General features: G+C 42.2%; 1 protein-coding gene across 4 annotated transcripts in view; it reads right to left on the reverse strand.

Annotated features, from left to right (window-relative positions):
* numbl (NUMB like endocytic adaptor protein) overlaps nt 1-17,185 on the reverse strand; it is a 58,962-nt gene that overhangs the window by 8,870 nt on the left and 32,907 nt on the right. For 2 of the 4 annotated variants that reach the window (XM_027280650.1, XM_027280649.1), the window contains exons 1-5: nt 9,496-9,573; nt 8,359-8,509; nt 5,076-5,150; nt 3,346-3,420; nt 274-414 (exon numbers count right to left, since the gene is read on the reverse strand). In XM_027280650.1, the coding sequence (XP_027136451.1) occupies nt 274-414; nt 3,346-3,420; nt 5,076-5,150; nt 8,359-8,509; nt 9,496-9,521 (468 nt within the window). In that variant the 5' untranslated portion in view covers nt 9,522-9,573. Of the gene's footprint in view, nt 1-273; nt 415-3,345; nt 3,421-5,075; nt 5,151-8,358; nt 8,510-9,495; nt 9,574-17,185 lie in introns of those variants that run through there. The other 2 variants (XM_019270114.2, XM_019270113.2) reach the window with 1 other exon arrangement.

The following is a 17,185-nucleotide window of genomic DNA, read 5'->3' on the forward strand; positions in this document are numbered from 1 at the left end:
GCCAGAGTTAGTTCAGACATATTTAGATTTACAACTACAACACTGAAGAAATTAGAAGTGAGTGAAGGTGACAAATTATGTTTGTGGACTCTTGCTGCCATTTGTACTTTAACTTACTCAAATTCATAAAGGTTTCAACTTCTAATAGCAACTGTGGTAGTGGATACCCATTTGTTTGTCGCTTGTCCCCTTGAACCCATTCTATTTGTTCAGAAAGACAGAAGAAAGAAATGCTCCCTGGGGGATCAATGGAAGGTTAGTTGCCCCCCTCACCGAGTCTTTGAGAGCCATGAAGCAGTGACACATCCACCGTCTGGTAGTACCGTCTCGGCAGATGTAGGAGAAGGCCTTGTCATAGTTACGATCAGGAGCGCAGAATGAAACCTTCTCTATGGTCTGGTCCACAATGAGGTCCTGAGAGAGAAAAACACGGACACAGAGGTCAGAGAGAATCCGGTTTGACAGCTTACACAATACAATCAAGTCAACCGTATTGTTCCAGCAGGTAGATTGCATCAAATCACATCTGACATGGTTTTGTCTTTCTAACAGGAGCTTAACTCAGCAATGACAGACAGGAAATATAGCTTCAATACTGAGCGCTGCGGCTTGTCGACTGATCCAATACTTGACACATTGCTTTCAACCTCAGTTAACCCCATGAAACCCCTCTCACTCCAACCTGTTTACACATCCACCAGTGACAGAAAAGAAAGTGACCACAGACTAATGACACTGAACCCTCTTTTCATCTCCAAGATGTTTCCACCACTTGCCCTTCGTTCTATGAAAGAGTTATTCAGCCTGTCTCTGCGTCTATAGTCACTACAGAGGAAACTAAGAGGAGGCCCTTCTCTTTCTCTGTGTACATTAAGGGGCCCCCGGCTCACCTCTTTGACTCACCCAGAACAGAAAGAGAAGGAAAAACAAGAGGCGAGAGGGACAAGAAAGGGAAGAAAGAGAATGAGGGTTCACACACTCATCCACGCACTTCCTTCTTTCTCGTCCAGTGTCGGCGAAAACAAAGCGAGGCGAAGATGAGGAGAGGGGAAGAGGGACTGCAAGGAGGGGGGATAAGGAGGAGAAAAGAAGCAGAAAGAGGTAGAAGAATAACAGTCCATTCATTGTGGGCCTGTTAGTGAATGAAGGGGGATGTTGGTGGCAAGGTGAAAGGCTGAGCAGAGAGCAATGTGTGCGTTTGTGCTTATGTGAAGTGTATTCTTGATGAAAAGCACAAGAAGAAAGTGTGTGTGTGTGTATGTGTGTGTATGTGTGTTTGTGGGTAAAGTTGAGTCAGATCATGTCCCTGCATCACTGAAAGGGAGAACACTGCACAGCAGCGTGTGACTCAGAGTGTCATCATCTATGCAGAGAAGTCTCTCTGCCTTGTGCACAAAAAGACTTTACAGTTTCTTTCTATTGATGCATTATGAAGGTCATGCAGATCTTCTGCACACACACCGTACATTCAGGGACTGCGGGGAAGCGTTTGAATAATGGTTGTGTGGGCGTTATTAAGGCGTGCTTGCTTGCTTGATTCATAGATGGGGTTGGACGGATGATAAAAGGTGGCAAAGAGGCACTGGTAGACAGAAGGACGGATGAGACTGCGAAAGAGTGATGAATATAACAGACGTTAAACTTGCTTTAAGTGGAACATGTATCAAAACAGAGGGTAGAGTCCAAACACTGTGTGAACAACCTGACATGTCTTGCGTGACTGAAAATTCATGTTACTACTGAAATATTTCCATTTTTGTTTAAAACGCATCTTATAGAAGCTCTTAACCTGGAAAGAAACAGGAATTGTGTCTCAATAAGATGATAAACATGGATAAAAGGAGGTGTAGCAAACACACAAAACTCAACAAGTTTACTCTTGTCGTTCTCAGATACTGGTGTGATATCATCTTGTTAAAGTGTTATTATATTTTAACCTATTGTCAACAAACCCTACCTGTATGAAAAGACTAAAACCAACAACGTGTCCGTCCACCATCATACTTTATGATGTAAATCAGTTCACAAATACATAGTTTAAAGGTCTAATGTGTAAGATTTAGTGGCATTAGTGGTGAAATTGTTGTTTGTAACTGAGTGAATAGCCCTCGCCTTACCCTGAAAACGTAGTTATAAATGCCATATTCCATTTCTGCCATATTCTGTAAATAAAGCCCACACTACCTTTACACACTGGACCTTTAATTAAAAAACTTAAAACAGGAAGAAATATTGCATTTGTTGGGGACTATTTTCACCTGTGGGTTACAGATTTGTAGCATTTGTATTTCAGGCAGCAGAAGAATATTTTGTGACTTGAAATAAACTACAGTTCCCATGTTCACCTTAATAACATGTCAGCCAGTGTAACAGTGTGGTCTGCTGGTGTGTTTTTACTGTTTTTTGGACGACAGTGGAGCTCCTCGGCACAGAAGAAAGTGATATATCTGTATATTTAACTTCACAGATAATGCTTGTTCGTGGGATCAATTCAGTGTCGGTTTGGGGATTTGCTGACTGTAAGAAAAATATACAATATTGCCAGCCTTGCCTTTAATATGTTTATATGAGATACATCACTGAAGTGAAAAGAGATTAGAGGGGAGGGAGCAAGGGACTGGAAGAGGTGAGGTCATGTGTGTGGCCTCTAAACATAATAAAGTAAAAGAAAGCGAGAGAAAGAGGCTTCCCCATTGGGCTCGCTCTCCTCTCTTCTATTCTCTGCTGCTCTTTATTCTGCCCTGCTTTCAATAGAGCCACAGCGAGCTGCGCCACGCTGTAGGAGGCCTCACCAGCCACCAGACACTTAAGAGCATGTGTGTGTGCGCCTGTGTTTACTTGATCTTCTCTCCCCCACTAAGCACCTTCAGCGAGAAACCATGAGTCACATATGTCAGCTCTGAAACACACACAAAGGCTCAAACTGGCATGGGAGCATCAAGACAGTAGATGCAGGGTGTTGTCTTAAGGTGCCTTAAGGTGGTGTCATCAAACTGGGACAGAGTGACACATTTGTTGGTGGTCTGAGGATGGAGAATGCGTCTTAACTAAACGTGAAACTATAAAAGAAAGATGGATGCGTGGTCGGGAGATGATAAACCAAGAGCATCAGAGGGTTTGAGGAGATATTTCTGTCTTTATTTGACCTGAACACTCTGTTTCTTTTCCTATCTGGTCGTGGGCAGATGTGGAGAATGTGAGCCATAGTGTAGATAAAACACCTGTGTGGCTGCAGGATACACACTTCCTCTGCTCGTCCTTGTTTCCCGCTGAGCGATGAGGTAGATAGAAAACAAAGACAAGAGGGGAGGATGAAACAAGAAGACAAAAAATGTGTTCGCTTACCTTAGTTTTGTCATCCACCACCCTGAGTCCATCAGCTGAAACCCACAATACTGCCTTGACTGTCTTTTTCCCGCTCTGGAATGACAGAAAAAACTGTGGTAGTAATAAATAATTTATAACTTTAGTTCCAAGTGACCAAGATGCACAGTAAATGAATTTTAAGCATTCGCACATTTCAAGAGGCACAATCAACAAGCTGCCGGCATGTAAAGCCACTTTTACTACGACTCATGGTTATGTAAAGTGATCATTACTCTCACAGCAGATGAGGTAGTGGTGGGTTTAGAGCGGCGAGGCGGGCAGAGGTAAAAACGGTGCCATCTGGCACTAAGAATTATTTCTCCAGAGGAGGGCACCAGGCAGAACTAATAACACACTCAGCATGGGCTGGGGCTAAAAATACACCGGCTAAAAAAAACAATGACTCCATGCAAGTGTGGAAGCGTGTGTGTGTGTGTGTGTGTGTGTGTGCATGTGCACATTAGTCTGCATACGAGTGTGTGCGTAAGTGAGTACGTAATGGGAAGAGAGAAGCCACAGCACAGCAGGAAACGGCTTTGAAACCAACAGCGAAAGCGACAAGGAGCCCCAGCTTGTGCATAATCCCACTGAGGGGAAGACAGAGGGATCGAGAATAGAGGTAAAGAAACAGAGAGGGATGGGAGGAAAAGAGTGGAGAAGGAGAGGGAGGCTTAAATGAGGGAGAAGGGGTGGGGGAATGAAAAGAAAAGGATAAGTTTGGCATGAAGTTTTCAGTGTGAGAAACTGCAGAGAGGCGAGAACGCTGCAGAGGAAAGATGCTGATACAGACGGAGGACAGAGACAAATAGAATTGATCGGGCAGGGAGACTTTAAAGAGAAGAAGACATGAATGAATGTATAGAACATTTCTCCTGTATGCATTAGACTGGCTGTGATTCAGTAAACTAAGTTTTTTTCTGATAAAGTAGTTCCCTTTGTTAGATTCCTTCTTGGGGAATCACGTTTAGGGTGAATGTATGCTGAACGGTGAAGATGTGCTGCTCTGCATATTTGCTGCGAAATCTGATTTTTATAATAAAAATTTCAGGTTTGATTCAAGTTACATCGAAAAAAGCAAAAGCTGTGAGGAAAGTGACACTGTTGTTTTAACTGCAGAGTGTGTGTGTGTGTGTGAGTGTGTGTGTGTGTGTGTGTGTGTGTGTGTGTGTGGCTGTCTGACACTGACCAGTCTGTGTCACTCTGTTCACACGCTCCCTGTCCGAAATCCAGCTTCCCAGGGGGTGAAACCGTGTGTGTGTGTGTCAGTGTGCGTTTATATGAGTTTATGTTAGCCAAAATCTCATTTTCTGTGCGTTTATATGAGTTTATGTTAGCCAAAATCTCATTTTCTGCTCTCTTGGACGTACTGCGGTCAGACAGACGAGCAGACAGACAGGACACATAGACTAAGACCCACCAGGGAGGGCGATGAGGGAGATGAAAGCGGTAAAGAAGAGAAAATAACAAGATAGAAGAAGTACGGGAGAGAGTATTGAACGCGTGTGTGTGTGTGTGTGTGTGTATGGTCGATAGTTTGGTGCATGAGCTTTGTGCAACTGGGTCTGTAATGAGCTCCAGTGAACTTTGTAGATCCTTGGGGTTACTTTTAACCGCCGATATAGACCAAAGCCAAAACCTCCAGTACCGCAGCAGGGGAGGTGTGTGTGTGTGTGTGTGTGTCTTTGTTTTTGTGTGTGTGGGTTACTTACAACTTTTAGTTTCTTCACTGCCTCCTCGCATACATGCATCCCTCTTGACTCCTCCACCTCAACCAACCCCAGGTACTGTGGGGAAAAGTAAGCAGAAACATTAATTGCCAAAACTAAACAAAAGTTTTTACTTATTCCACTTTCTTTCTATGTTTTAGCAACCCTCTTCATATAACCTGCATGCCAATAAAGCATGCTGAGCTGAACTGAACCTATATCAAACGAGGTGATATGAGAGCAAGCAACGCCTCATTAATCTCTATCAGCTTCTATAAGTAACAGGCAAGTAGCTAATAAGCACCCATGCTGGATTTATAGCAAGACTGTTGCGGTTGATAATAAGGACAGGAGAGAGAAAGGAGAATTTATAGCCTTGCATCCCCTTTCCGTTGTCTCTCCAGTGTTCTGCTCTGTGGTGTACAGAGAGCCCACAGGGACACAATTAAAGCTCTATGTAGCTCTGCTCAAGTCAGAAGCCAAGTGGGAAAGAAAGAGGAAGAAGAGTTGTTTAAGGCGAGGTCCCCGAGAACTAAAACATGTTGTAAACAATGTGTAGCAGATTTATGAATGAGATTTCTTTTAAATAATAGAACAGTTTTGAGGTTGAGGAACATAAACGTACAATTTTCCGAACGTTGATGTCATTAAAGGCACAACAGGAAAACAAACTGGAACTAATGAGCTTATTAGGAGATCAACACGAGAAGCTGTTTTTGTCATTAACGGAACAAACCACAAAAGTAATGAGTGGAAGATGATCAATGTCGTGAGAAGGAAAGCTCCCTTTTCAGCTTAGAGAGCTCACAATCTGCTCAGAGCCCTGGATTTTAATAAGGTAGAGAAGCGTGAGACAGCTCATAGTTACTGCATGTTTCTGACTGTCTGATCAATATAAGCTCGTAGAGGTTTTTTGCACTAATGTAGACATCGCCGTCAGCATAAGGAATGCACGGTGTACCCGTGGTGTCACCCACAGGTTGAAGAACTGTTTCTCACTTCATTTCCAAGTGTCATATTAGCTCGTGTGAGCTGACATATCAACACGTGGCAACAGGTGGAGGGTGGTGTAACACAATATAGAGGAAAAAAATCTGTCAAACGACAGAGGACATGTGCAATTTTTCTGTGACGTATCAGGCATTGTGCCATGTGCCTTTTCGTACTACTTGGCAAACTTTCCCACATTGCTATTTTTCTCTCAAACTGCTTTTCTCAGAGTTAACTTTCCTCTCAGAAAACATTGTTATCTTTTTTCTGGAAGACTACAGCAGCTCTCAAAGTATGGAAGAATTATCCTATCTTTATTCAAGAGCGAGCACAGAATGTGAGCACGAGGAGAATAAATCTGAGCACGAGAAGAAGAAATAATGCTCTCAAACTGAAAATCTACGCTCTTGAATAAAGATGGGATAATTCTTCCATATCAAAGAGGCATTAACAGACTCGTGAATACATTTGGAGTGAAGACGCGAGAAGATGAATTGGGGAACACAGAGGAGAGAAAAGCCACAATAAAGCTACCATCCCTGCAAGCTCCACAGCTTCGCTGCCCACCTCATCACAAACTCTGCGGAGCATTTTCTATTAGAGTTGTATTTTTCATTTGCTTTCTCCATTCAGTCCGTAGCCTTTCTCTCTTTTCGCCTGTCTTATCCAGTCCTATATCTTTCTCGCACTCTCATTCCATATCTCACAATGTCTCTCCGTCCCCTCTGCGTGCCCTCATCCCTCACCCTGTCATTTCCTGTGGTCTCCTTCATCTATAACCACCTCGATGTCAACCCCCGCCTCTCTGTGCTCCATCTCTTACTGTCATTGTCTCTTCAGTTCTTTAACAAATTATTTTACTCAGCAAGAGGGATATGGCACACACTCAGAGTGCAGTGGTTATCAGTAAATTGGGCCATCAATAATATTGCATATGAGGCATTCAACTGAGAGTCTGTGCTTTAATTGTAAGGATCAATTGTTCTTCAATCCTACTAATATAAAATGTATTTCATTTATCTGACATGCAGTGCATACTCTGTAATTTCTGTCTATTTAAAAGATTGGACATTAAAATGCAAAATATCCTGTCGAGAACAGTTTGAAAACATTTTGAAAAATACACTCACTACATTACATACATAATACATTCACTCTCCTGCCAAGTTAGATGAGAAGATTGAAATCACTTTCATATTTGTACACTGAATACAAAGTTACATCCAGCATCCCGTTGGCTTAGGCTACCATAAAGACCGGTTCTGTCCACAGCTATAAAACCATGTAAACTGTTAATGTGAGCATCAAAGCACGAGTTGCAACGAGTTTTTTAACCCATGGACAGGATACCTCCCGCCTCGGTGGACAGCAGGTGGAGAAGACCTTCCAGACAGCACGGGGAAAACAACCAAAGTAACCGACGAAATGGCAGTAGGTCAAAACATTACAAAGAACGTAAATATATTAAATAAAAATATTTCATGTCTATCTGTTATCATGTTTTCTCCTTGGGTGAAGAAGCTGTGTAAAGTCCGGTTGTAAATTCTGTTGTGGAGGACAAAAAGTTGAAATATTCTCTGCTGGACTCATCTTTCATTAATCGTCCTGGTCTTGTCACTAACATGATATCCGGTTTGTTGTTTACACTCTGCCTGAATCTATGTGAATGCAACATACAATAAGAGTGATATTGATCCTCTCATCTCACTCTCCACAGAGCAAGTGAAGTAAATTTAAAAAAATGAACCAAACACTAAAATACAGGTATGTTTAGCCTTTATTCTTACCAAGATCTCAGACAACGTATGTGTAAAAAACAGTGTGATGCTACATTGCTGTTATATAACAGACCTACTGTTTATGTATGAGGTGTAAATAAAGCATCTTAGGTGTCCAAGTTCGCTCTTCTTCTTCTCCGACGTTCACGGATAAAGTGTTGGATAAATGAGGATCCAGTGCACCTCTTATTGTTCACTGTCTTTATAAAGGATGCACTATAACCGTACTGTGTCTCATTTGCCCTTTTGTGTAGCCGTCTGATTTATTTAGTGGAAGGTCATGTTACTATATACACAGAGTGAAGTTCATCCTCGCCTGCAGGGACACTCCAACAGCATACCATACATACATGACCTTGACTTGAGATATTTTGTCTGTTGTGTCCATCCATACCTTTTCTTTAACAGAATGTTATTTTGTTGCCTTTTTACTAGCAAATTTTAATGATGAAAAATGATAGTGTTAATCATGATTATCTGTGAAAACAGAATTAATATATACATTTTACTGTACTCACCCGAACAGGGAAGTTACATTTGCCCTTCCGTACAGCCTCCTCGTCAGCCTGCCACTGATGCGGTCTGCTGGCCTCTGGCACGTAGGTGGGCTTCTTCCTCCTCAGGCTCTGACGAAGCTTGTTCATCTCCGGGGTCACGTGCTCCCTGGTACTGTGGACACACAAAAAAGACGTCTTTTTAGTTGTCTCAGCTTAGAAGGCGTCAGGATTGCACTGCAAGAGATTTAAAAAGGCATGAAAACCAACCGACTCCCTATAACACACACACAAAAAACAAACAATATAAAGAGCACTCATTTACTGTGAACAGTTAGGCTCATAAAAAGCTAATTTAGTGCAACAGTGCCAAACTATATTTTAGAGAAATGTCACTTGAGGGCTTTGGACAGAAACTAGTCCTGTGTTTCATACAGGATTATGAGAGAAGTAGAATGAATTTCATTGATCATCTCCAGCTCATTATGCAGCAATCATCCCTAACAGGGCAGTCAATACATTAGAGTCATAAACACTTCCTGCCATGATGCTTCACTGATCCTCCATTCAGAGACAGGCTGTACAAATCACACAGGTAGAACGCTAATGAACACAAAGCACAGGGCATGCTTTCATCTCTCGAAGAAACATCAAGAACACCGCACACACACACACACACACACACACACACACACGCATATGTGCATATACACAAATCCCTTCTTCTCACTGCTCTGCTTAATTAGACCATTCAGCCTGCTGGCATGTTTAGCGATGCTAATTTCCCAACATAATGAAACATGACGCCATCAAAACATGACCTGCTTAAAAATGATAATTACTGTTTTCATTCCTCCACAGTCACATCCGCCTTCCCTCGACAGACGGGTTAGAGCACAATATAAAACATCTCTCCTCATGCGCATCCTCTGTCTTTATAAAGTTAACTTCATCACCAGCTCGCCAAGTTTTAAATTCAGCTTTACTGCTCCTTTTCCTCCTGTCCAGTCCACCCAAACCAGTCTCTCTTGGTCTTTACTTGTGAGGTATCTTACTCTACTAAGACGCAGCAAAGGGCCAATAAACCGTGGAGGGACAGAAGATATGTATTTAATTCCTCCATATCTCTTGGTAAAGAGTCTATTTGTGTTATTTTCCTACCTTCTAGTTGCCCGAGGAATGGCCATCCTGGTTTTAACAGGGTTTAAACGCACACAAATATTACACTGAAAGCAGATAATGTCCATATGTGAGCAGTGATCTGAATCCTGAAGGGAAGCGATCCTCCCTCTGCTCTGCTACACTCTGGTCAGGGTTTACATGCAAACATATATATACACACAGACTCATCACTTCTCATAATCACTGCTGTGTTACTGGTAGCGGGCGCCAAAGGCTGATGTGCCGGAAGCGTCTGCAATTAGACGTCCACACACACACATTCACGTGTGTGTAATGCAGAGTATTCAAATGCAACAGCTCGAGTGGCTTGAGTCGTTTCTGGCATGTGAGGCATGCGCCCACTGCCAAGCGCAGACACACACACACACCCACACACACACACACACACACACACACACACACACACACACACACACACAAACACTCACACGCAAGCGCCTCTGCAGCTCGACGCACACACATGTCGAGGCTTGTGCCAGTCATTTCTGGGCAAAGTGCCAAATGACTGGCACCTGGCTGGCAGCATAATTAGTGCAGCAGGTGTGAACGTGTGTGTGTATGTATCAGGATAAAAGCTAGGTGGTGCGGTAACATCCCACAAGGGAGGTGGTGGGGGGAGTTATGGGGGTACAGGGTAGGGCGAAAGGAGGTGCTGCTTAGGGAATACAGGATGCCCTGTAACTGGCCTCATATGGTTTTGGGACAGCAGGAGAGGAGGAGGTGGAGTGAGCGAATAGGACTGGCATCTGATGCCAAGCCACAGGGGAGAGGCAGAAATGAAATCATATGAACTGAAGGTACAGAGACAAATGACTGGAAGAAGTGGAGTAATGAAGAAATGAGGTGAGAACATTCGTGCCGTAACACACAATTATTCTGCTGATCATCAATCAGTCATCCGGCTGTAATAAAATGGAGATGTGTGGTGCTTCGACAGCTGAAATACCAGAGGGGTGAGAGCAGAAAGAGACGGACCAAGAAACCTTTTTCATCAACAAATCAAAAACATATTTATCTGTACTGTGGGTTGACACTGAGATTAATATCTAATGTGATAACATGTATAAATAAGAAAAGACCCACACATCTAAATGGTACTATATTGCAAAGTAAAGAGAGAGGTCGAGCACTTAAATGTTTCTGTTGACACAGAAAATTATGTTGTTCAACATACATATAAGCGAATAAGTGGTCTAAATTTAACTAGCCAGCTGACTGACAGGAAAACCAGAGGACAGAAAGGAACAGACACACAGACAAGAAAGTCTATATTTAAGAGGCTAAGCAGAGCGATGTATTGATTAGCAAACATCTTGAAATATGTCAGATAAAAACAGCAGCAGACTAATCCCACCATGTAAGAAGGAGTACTACCACAGGTCCTTCATTCCAACAGATGTCAGACTCTTTAACACCAACATGATTTCATGACTTTCTTCTGTATATTTCTTATTCATGGGTAATTTCTTATCCTTGTTCTTATTGTGTATACAAGCTGCTGTGACAAGTGAATTTCCCCAGTGTGGGATGATTAAAGTCTGTCTTTATTTTATCTTAGATGACATGTGGAGCTATTTTTATATACATAATACAATTCTTTGCTTTCTTTTGCCCTAGAGATAGATGAAACCTGTTAAACCTCAAATTGTACTTCATACATGTCAATCTTCTTATCTAACCCAGAAAGCATTATTTTCCAAAACGTTTTGGAAAAACTGGAATAAAAATGTTTTACTACAAAATATATTGATTTGTCAGTTTCGAGGATACCTGTGGAAATTTGCACAAATAGATGTCAACTTGAAGTCCAAGTATGGCAGGAGAACATAAAAATGACCAAGTGGCAACCCCCATGACTGTGAAGTGAAGCTTATGCGGAAGTGCCAAAAACTGCAGTTTCTCTAACGTCCACTTGAGGCTGGCTACAGAATGAGTCAGTCTCCATAAGTTCCCATGTTCAAATGTCCAGCTTCACAGCAGAAATAAACATGTTTACAGCCTGGTACAAAAAACAGTTTTGGTCTCTATAGCTAATTTCCCTGTTCACGACAACTGGACTGAGGGTGAATTTCTATAGATCTCACCTGTTAAAATTATATTAAGACTTAAAGTTATGCAGAATTTAGAGGTGGCTGCTTTGATTGACAGGTGAATGCCATTACACATTGTTTGAGCACCCAGGCATTATTCAGCCCGCCTCAGTTTCACAAATGATTCATATCTTTGCTGATTTTAAGATTAACCAGAAGAGGCAGATTTTAAGCTTCACAACATCTCTTCAGAAACCTTGCGTGTGATGTCAGGCACACGCTGTCCATTCTTTATACTGTCAGTGAATTTGAGCATGGCCAGACTGCAGTAAAAGTGAGTCAACAGTCCATCTCTTGCTGAGTAGCTCAGTGTGAAATGAACAGAAATCTGGTAGTAAACACTGTTTGATGGAGAGACACATTAGGGTGGAGACATTACCCAGCATGCAACATGTAAAAGGCCTTGCATAGCTGTGACCTCACCCCGCACAACAAGAACCATCTGCATTAGGCGAAGAAAAAAAAAGAAGAAGACAAGAGACAGAGGGTGGGCTGGCAGGCAGGCAGGCGAGGATGGAAAACATAAAAAAAATCTATAAATCAATGACACAAATGGAGTCCCGCTCCCGTCATAAACCCACGCAAAAGTCTTCGATGTTTCAGTGCAGACTACACAAACAAGAGGCCCGGTGCCAAAATAGACATAGTTGTTCCCCATCCAGTGTTTGAGTGCAGCCATCTGGAATGTATTGTTGCAGAGGAGATGGCAGGAGAGACGACTTGCGATCATATGATGTTATGTCGCGGGCTTTCAAGTTTGTTCACCCAGGCTGACCTCCCTTCATCACTGCTTCCTTCCACGGGTTCCTCCCCATACTTCTTCTTCACTAGTGTTTATACTCCAGATCTCCTCTTTGTCCAAAAAGATGCAACAACGGATGCAAAAAATGGACCTGATGTTGAATGTCTGCAGCTCTGGCGATGTGAATGTGAGGAAATGGGTTTCACAGGGATGAATTTAGCGAGAGGAGTTCGCCTACGCGTACAGACTAATAAAATGTGGGGAAAAAACTGTTCTCCAGCTTGTTAAGTTGGTATTTTAACTGTTAGTAGGTTGGAACAATTGTCATTAACAATGTGTGTGTATGTGTGTGTGTGTGTTCAGTAATATCAGTTTATAAGCTCACATTTAAAGTGTCGATGTCTGTATTCCTACGTGTGTGTCACCTCTCTATTCCCTCCACATAATCTATGTTAAGACTGCATGAACTCATGTGTGTCCAGCTGTGTTTCGTGCTTGCCAGATGTGAGTCTGATTGATATCTTTGGCTCGCTCCCTCTCTCTTTCAAACACATACACACACACACACACATTCACGTACGTAGATACACAGTGTTCCTCCCTGATCCAGATGTTCTGTGTTCAATAGTGGCTCAGAGATTTTTTGGCAAAACGGGACACACACTCCTCCCTCACACTTCTTCTCAACCAGATGCTCGCAAAACACACCTCGTACGTTGCTGCGTTGCTATACACACACACACACACTAACACACACACACACACACACACACACACACACGCGCATGCTCTTACACGTAACACAAATACACACCAATGAGTCATTGCCACCTTGCATTACGGTAAGCCATATATGTCAAGAGACAAGGAGGGGATGGAGAGAGGTAGTGTGGCCAAGTGTGTGTGTGTGTGGCAGGGGATTGTCTTGGCTTAGTCATCACTGAGCTGACCACTTCACATGGACACGATGTACCTCTCTGTCATTCTTTTTCTCTCTCTATTCCTGAGAAGCTGGTGTGTTTTGCCAAAGCATCCAGTGTGAGTCAGAGTAGATTTAAAGTCGTCGTGGAGGAAAAAGCATCGGAGGTCAGTGTTATGACAGCTACAGACAGTACAGTGCAAAATGAGTACAGATCGCCTACAGACTGCATGTAAGACATATGATTTATGGTTTGTTTATATTTTTATACATATTATACAACTGTGTGACATTGTTTCTCTATTTTAGGAGACACTTCTTCAACATGAAACTGAATTTTTTGATACATACTTCCTTCAAAGTTGGTTTTGTATGTCCCATCAGTAGCACAAATATAAAGCCTGAATATTTAAGACCCTCAGGACAGCTCACAGTCCACAGTCAGAGAGTAAAACTGCTCGACAGAAACCTGAGACGCAATCACACGTGATGCATAATGCTATCACTTTTTATTTAATGAAGCACCATTAAAGGTTTCAGACGTCGTAACAAATTGCTTCATCTGGTTGAGGCGCCGACCATGAACCACAGTCTGCTTGGCCCTAGGACCTTTGTTACATGTTACATATTATCTCTTTCTCCTCGTGCCAAACTGTAAAAAATCTCTTTGACTAATTGGACTGTTTGACCACTTTCTTTGAGGAAAAGGGCAAAAATCTGTTTATTAAGAGCTTAATAACATTTGCAACTTGATGGTGTAGAAGAAAGAGCTAGAAAAAGCTGAGCTGTTGAATCAACATGATGTGTATAAGGATAGTCATGACACAAGGGCATTTCTCTCAACTTGGCAACTCCAAATTTTGCACCAACGCCTTATAACTCAAATATAAGCTATAAATAAATCATTTATCAAGCACTAAAGCCATTAGCTGCACCATCGTCACGTGTTACATGATTGTTTCTCGGGTTTCTGTTGAGCAGTTTTAGTTTTGTTGATTCACATTTTCAGCTTTATCAGTTGTGTCACAGATTCTCTTTGAGCCATGTTACAGATAAAACGAGCACACAAACACACAAAGGGTCTCCTCCATTCATTTTACATTCAGCTTTAAATGTCACTTGAATGGTGACTCATCTCTGGGCCAATGTGAGACAATCTAGTTAATAGAATTTAATCAAAAACACATTAGACACAGGCACATTATGCTGACACACACACAAAGACACATAAAGAAAACTGACCCAGTTCCAGGCCCTGCAGACTTCAACTGACACTGAACGACCCGGATAGGGACACCAACTCTCTCTGTCTCTCTCATCCTCTATAACACACACAAACACACACACACACACACACACACACACACACACTCACGGCAAGTGGCAGGTGGTCTGTGTTTGTATGTGATTAAAAAATAGTGTGACGTAGCAGAGATAAACCAGGGCACTTGTGTTTAGACCGAAGCCTGACCCAGGACAGGATGGCCTTATTTATTACAGCGGTTTATGAGTCTGTGTAAAAATGTGTACAAATGTGTGTGTGTGTGTGTGACAGACAGCGAAATACATGATGAGATACTCCTATAAGGTCAGTGTTTCTTCCTGCACCACAGCACAAATACTGCTATAAATATATTATATTATAGATATACACACACACACACACACTAGTGAGACTTCACTCAAAAACAAACAAAAACAGCTAAAATCACAGAACAACGCTGCATTAAGAAGACCTTGTAGTGCTGAATAATGAAGTCTTAGCAAAATAATTATTTAACAACGCAATGCTTGACTCAGAAATCTGAAAGACCTGAATCTTGACAATTTGGTCATGTGATCCCTAAAACACCTGTACAGGGGTTCATTACAGAGGAGGGTTTTAACTGAAAATAGTCCTAATAGGGAAACAGTTAGGTGCAAGGAGAGGAGAAAGATGAAATTGATATCTGACCTTAATAAGATAGCAAATAAACATAATCCCCAAAATCCAGTTTGGTCCTTCAAAGAGTTGCATCCCAATAAAAACAGAACTATCATAACAGAACTGATTAAAAACTGTAACTCCACTGCTGATCTTCAGACAGACAGACAGAAAGGTCAGACAGGCTACAGAACAGACAGGTGGTGAGCTGAAATTTTAATATCACAGCTAGAAAACAACACAGTCACAAATCATTCAATCATATCATCAGTAAGTCATTTCCACATGAACAGAGGAAACATATACAGCTGATATATAAAGAACAGCAATCTACAGTCTGTACTTGTGCTGCCTCATCTGAGCACATAATGAAACATAAAACACCCTTGGGTGCAGCAGCTACAGTGAGCAAATGTAAAGAAGCCTCTCTAGCAACAGCACAGATCAGTGGAGAGCTGTATACGCAGTGTAGGAGGCTTATACTGCATACTATTCTGTAAGTGAGGAGGCAAACACAGCTTTATTACTAATGCTTCTTTCTGCCGAGTGTGTGTGTGTGTGTGTGTGTGTGTGTGTGTGTGTGTGTGTGTGTGTGTGTGTCAACTCTGATGGTACACGACAGCTGAAGCAAAGCCTGTGTTTAACCATCAGCCTGGCACCCACTGCGACTATTGTCTCATTCCTTCCTCACAACACACACCCACACACACACCACAACACACACACACACACACACACACACAACAACCATAATGTCCACTCTATAAATGGGGTTCAGTGGGTTCGCATATCTCTCTCTTATTGGAATTCAGGACCGATCTATAGGGTAGTTTTAATGCGGTGCTCACACTGTAGAGCTGGTCAATACTGTTCATAACATTCACACTCATATAGCACAGACCAGTCATATGTCCTTGAATAATTATTCATACTGTAAAATGCATAATGTATGAAGTCAGTTCTGTTTATGTGCCCCACTATGTTTCCTGTACTGAAGGGTTAATATTTGGAAAATAAACGAGTCAGCAAATAATTGATTATCGGGCAGCACAGCAGCACTAAAGAAACGTAATTTATTTTGATTTTTACGTGAGGAAACAACACAGCAAAGTCATTTCTCGGAACATTTGACTCAGCGAGATGGCTGCGAACTTGACAGGAATTTGCCACAACTGAGGCAAGGACACTAAGAACCTGAAAGAGATGTATATGTGACACAAACAAACCGTAATGAACAAGATGTTCCGCTCACAATGCTTTTTATCCCCAATTATTTCCTCATCAATAAACAAGCTGTTGAAAATGTCACTTGATAAATTAATTTCCATCTGCACTGACCAATTTCCAATAACACACTGCTCATATTTTCAGGTGGCGACTAACACTGGTGATTGATTGATTACCGTTTGCGACCGGCGTTTGCTCATATTGATTGTGCTGTATTTGCTCTAGGAGCTATGGCTTCTCATTAGTGTCTACAAGAATGATTTGAAGTCAGAAGCAAGACGAGGGCATGTGTGTCACAATGTCAACATGTGCAAATGTCAATTAGCCTGACACTGACTGGCAGACACACACGAGCATGTCCCGTCCTTCCTCTGATCCTCTAAATGCAATATGATCGCTCAGGGGTGGTTTCTGGGCAGGCATTACAGTGTGTGTGTGTGTGTGTGTGTGTGTGTGTGTGTGTGTGTGTGTGTGTGTGTGTGTGTGTGTGTGTGTGTGAGAGAGAGAGAGAGAGAGTGTGTGAAGCTGGTGGTCATATTGCAAAATAAGACTGATTGGCCCTCGGTGACTCAGGCTGCAAAGCAACGTGGGAATTTTTAGTACATTATCACAGTAACAGGTGAATGGAGCGTAAGAGAGATGTTAATGATCACATGACTAGATGAAGAGGTGACTCAATCTGCTGATCCAGGATCAGTTATGTCACAGCAGATGAAAGAGGCAGGACGTTACGCTGCATGTACAAACATGGTATAAGAGCACTGTAA

This window comes from Larimichthys crocea, chromosome VII (genome assembly GCF_000972845.2).
Source record: "Larimichthys crocea isolate SSNF chromosome VII, L_crocea_2.0, whole genome shotgun sequence".
NCBI lineage: Eukaryota > Metazoa > Chordata > Actinopteri > Sciaenidae > Larimichthys > Larimichthys crocea.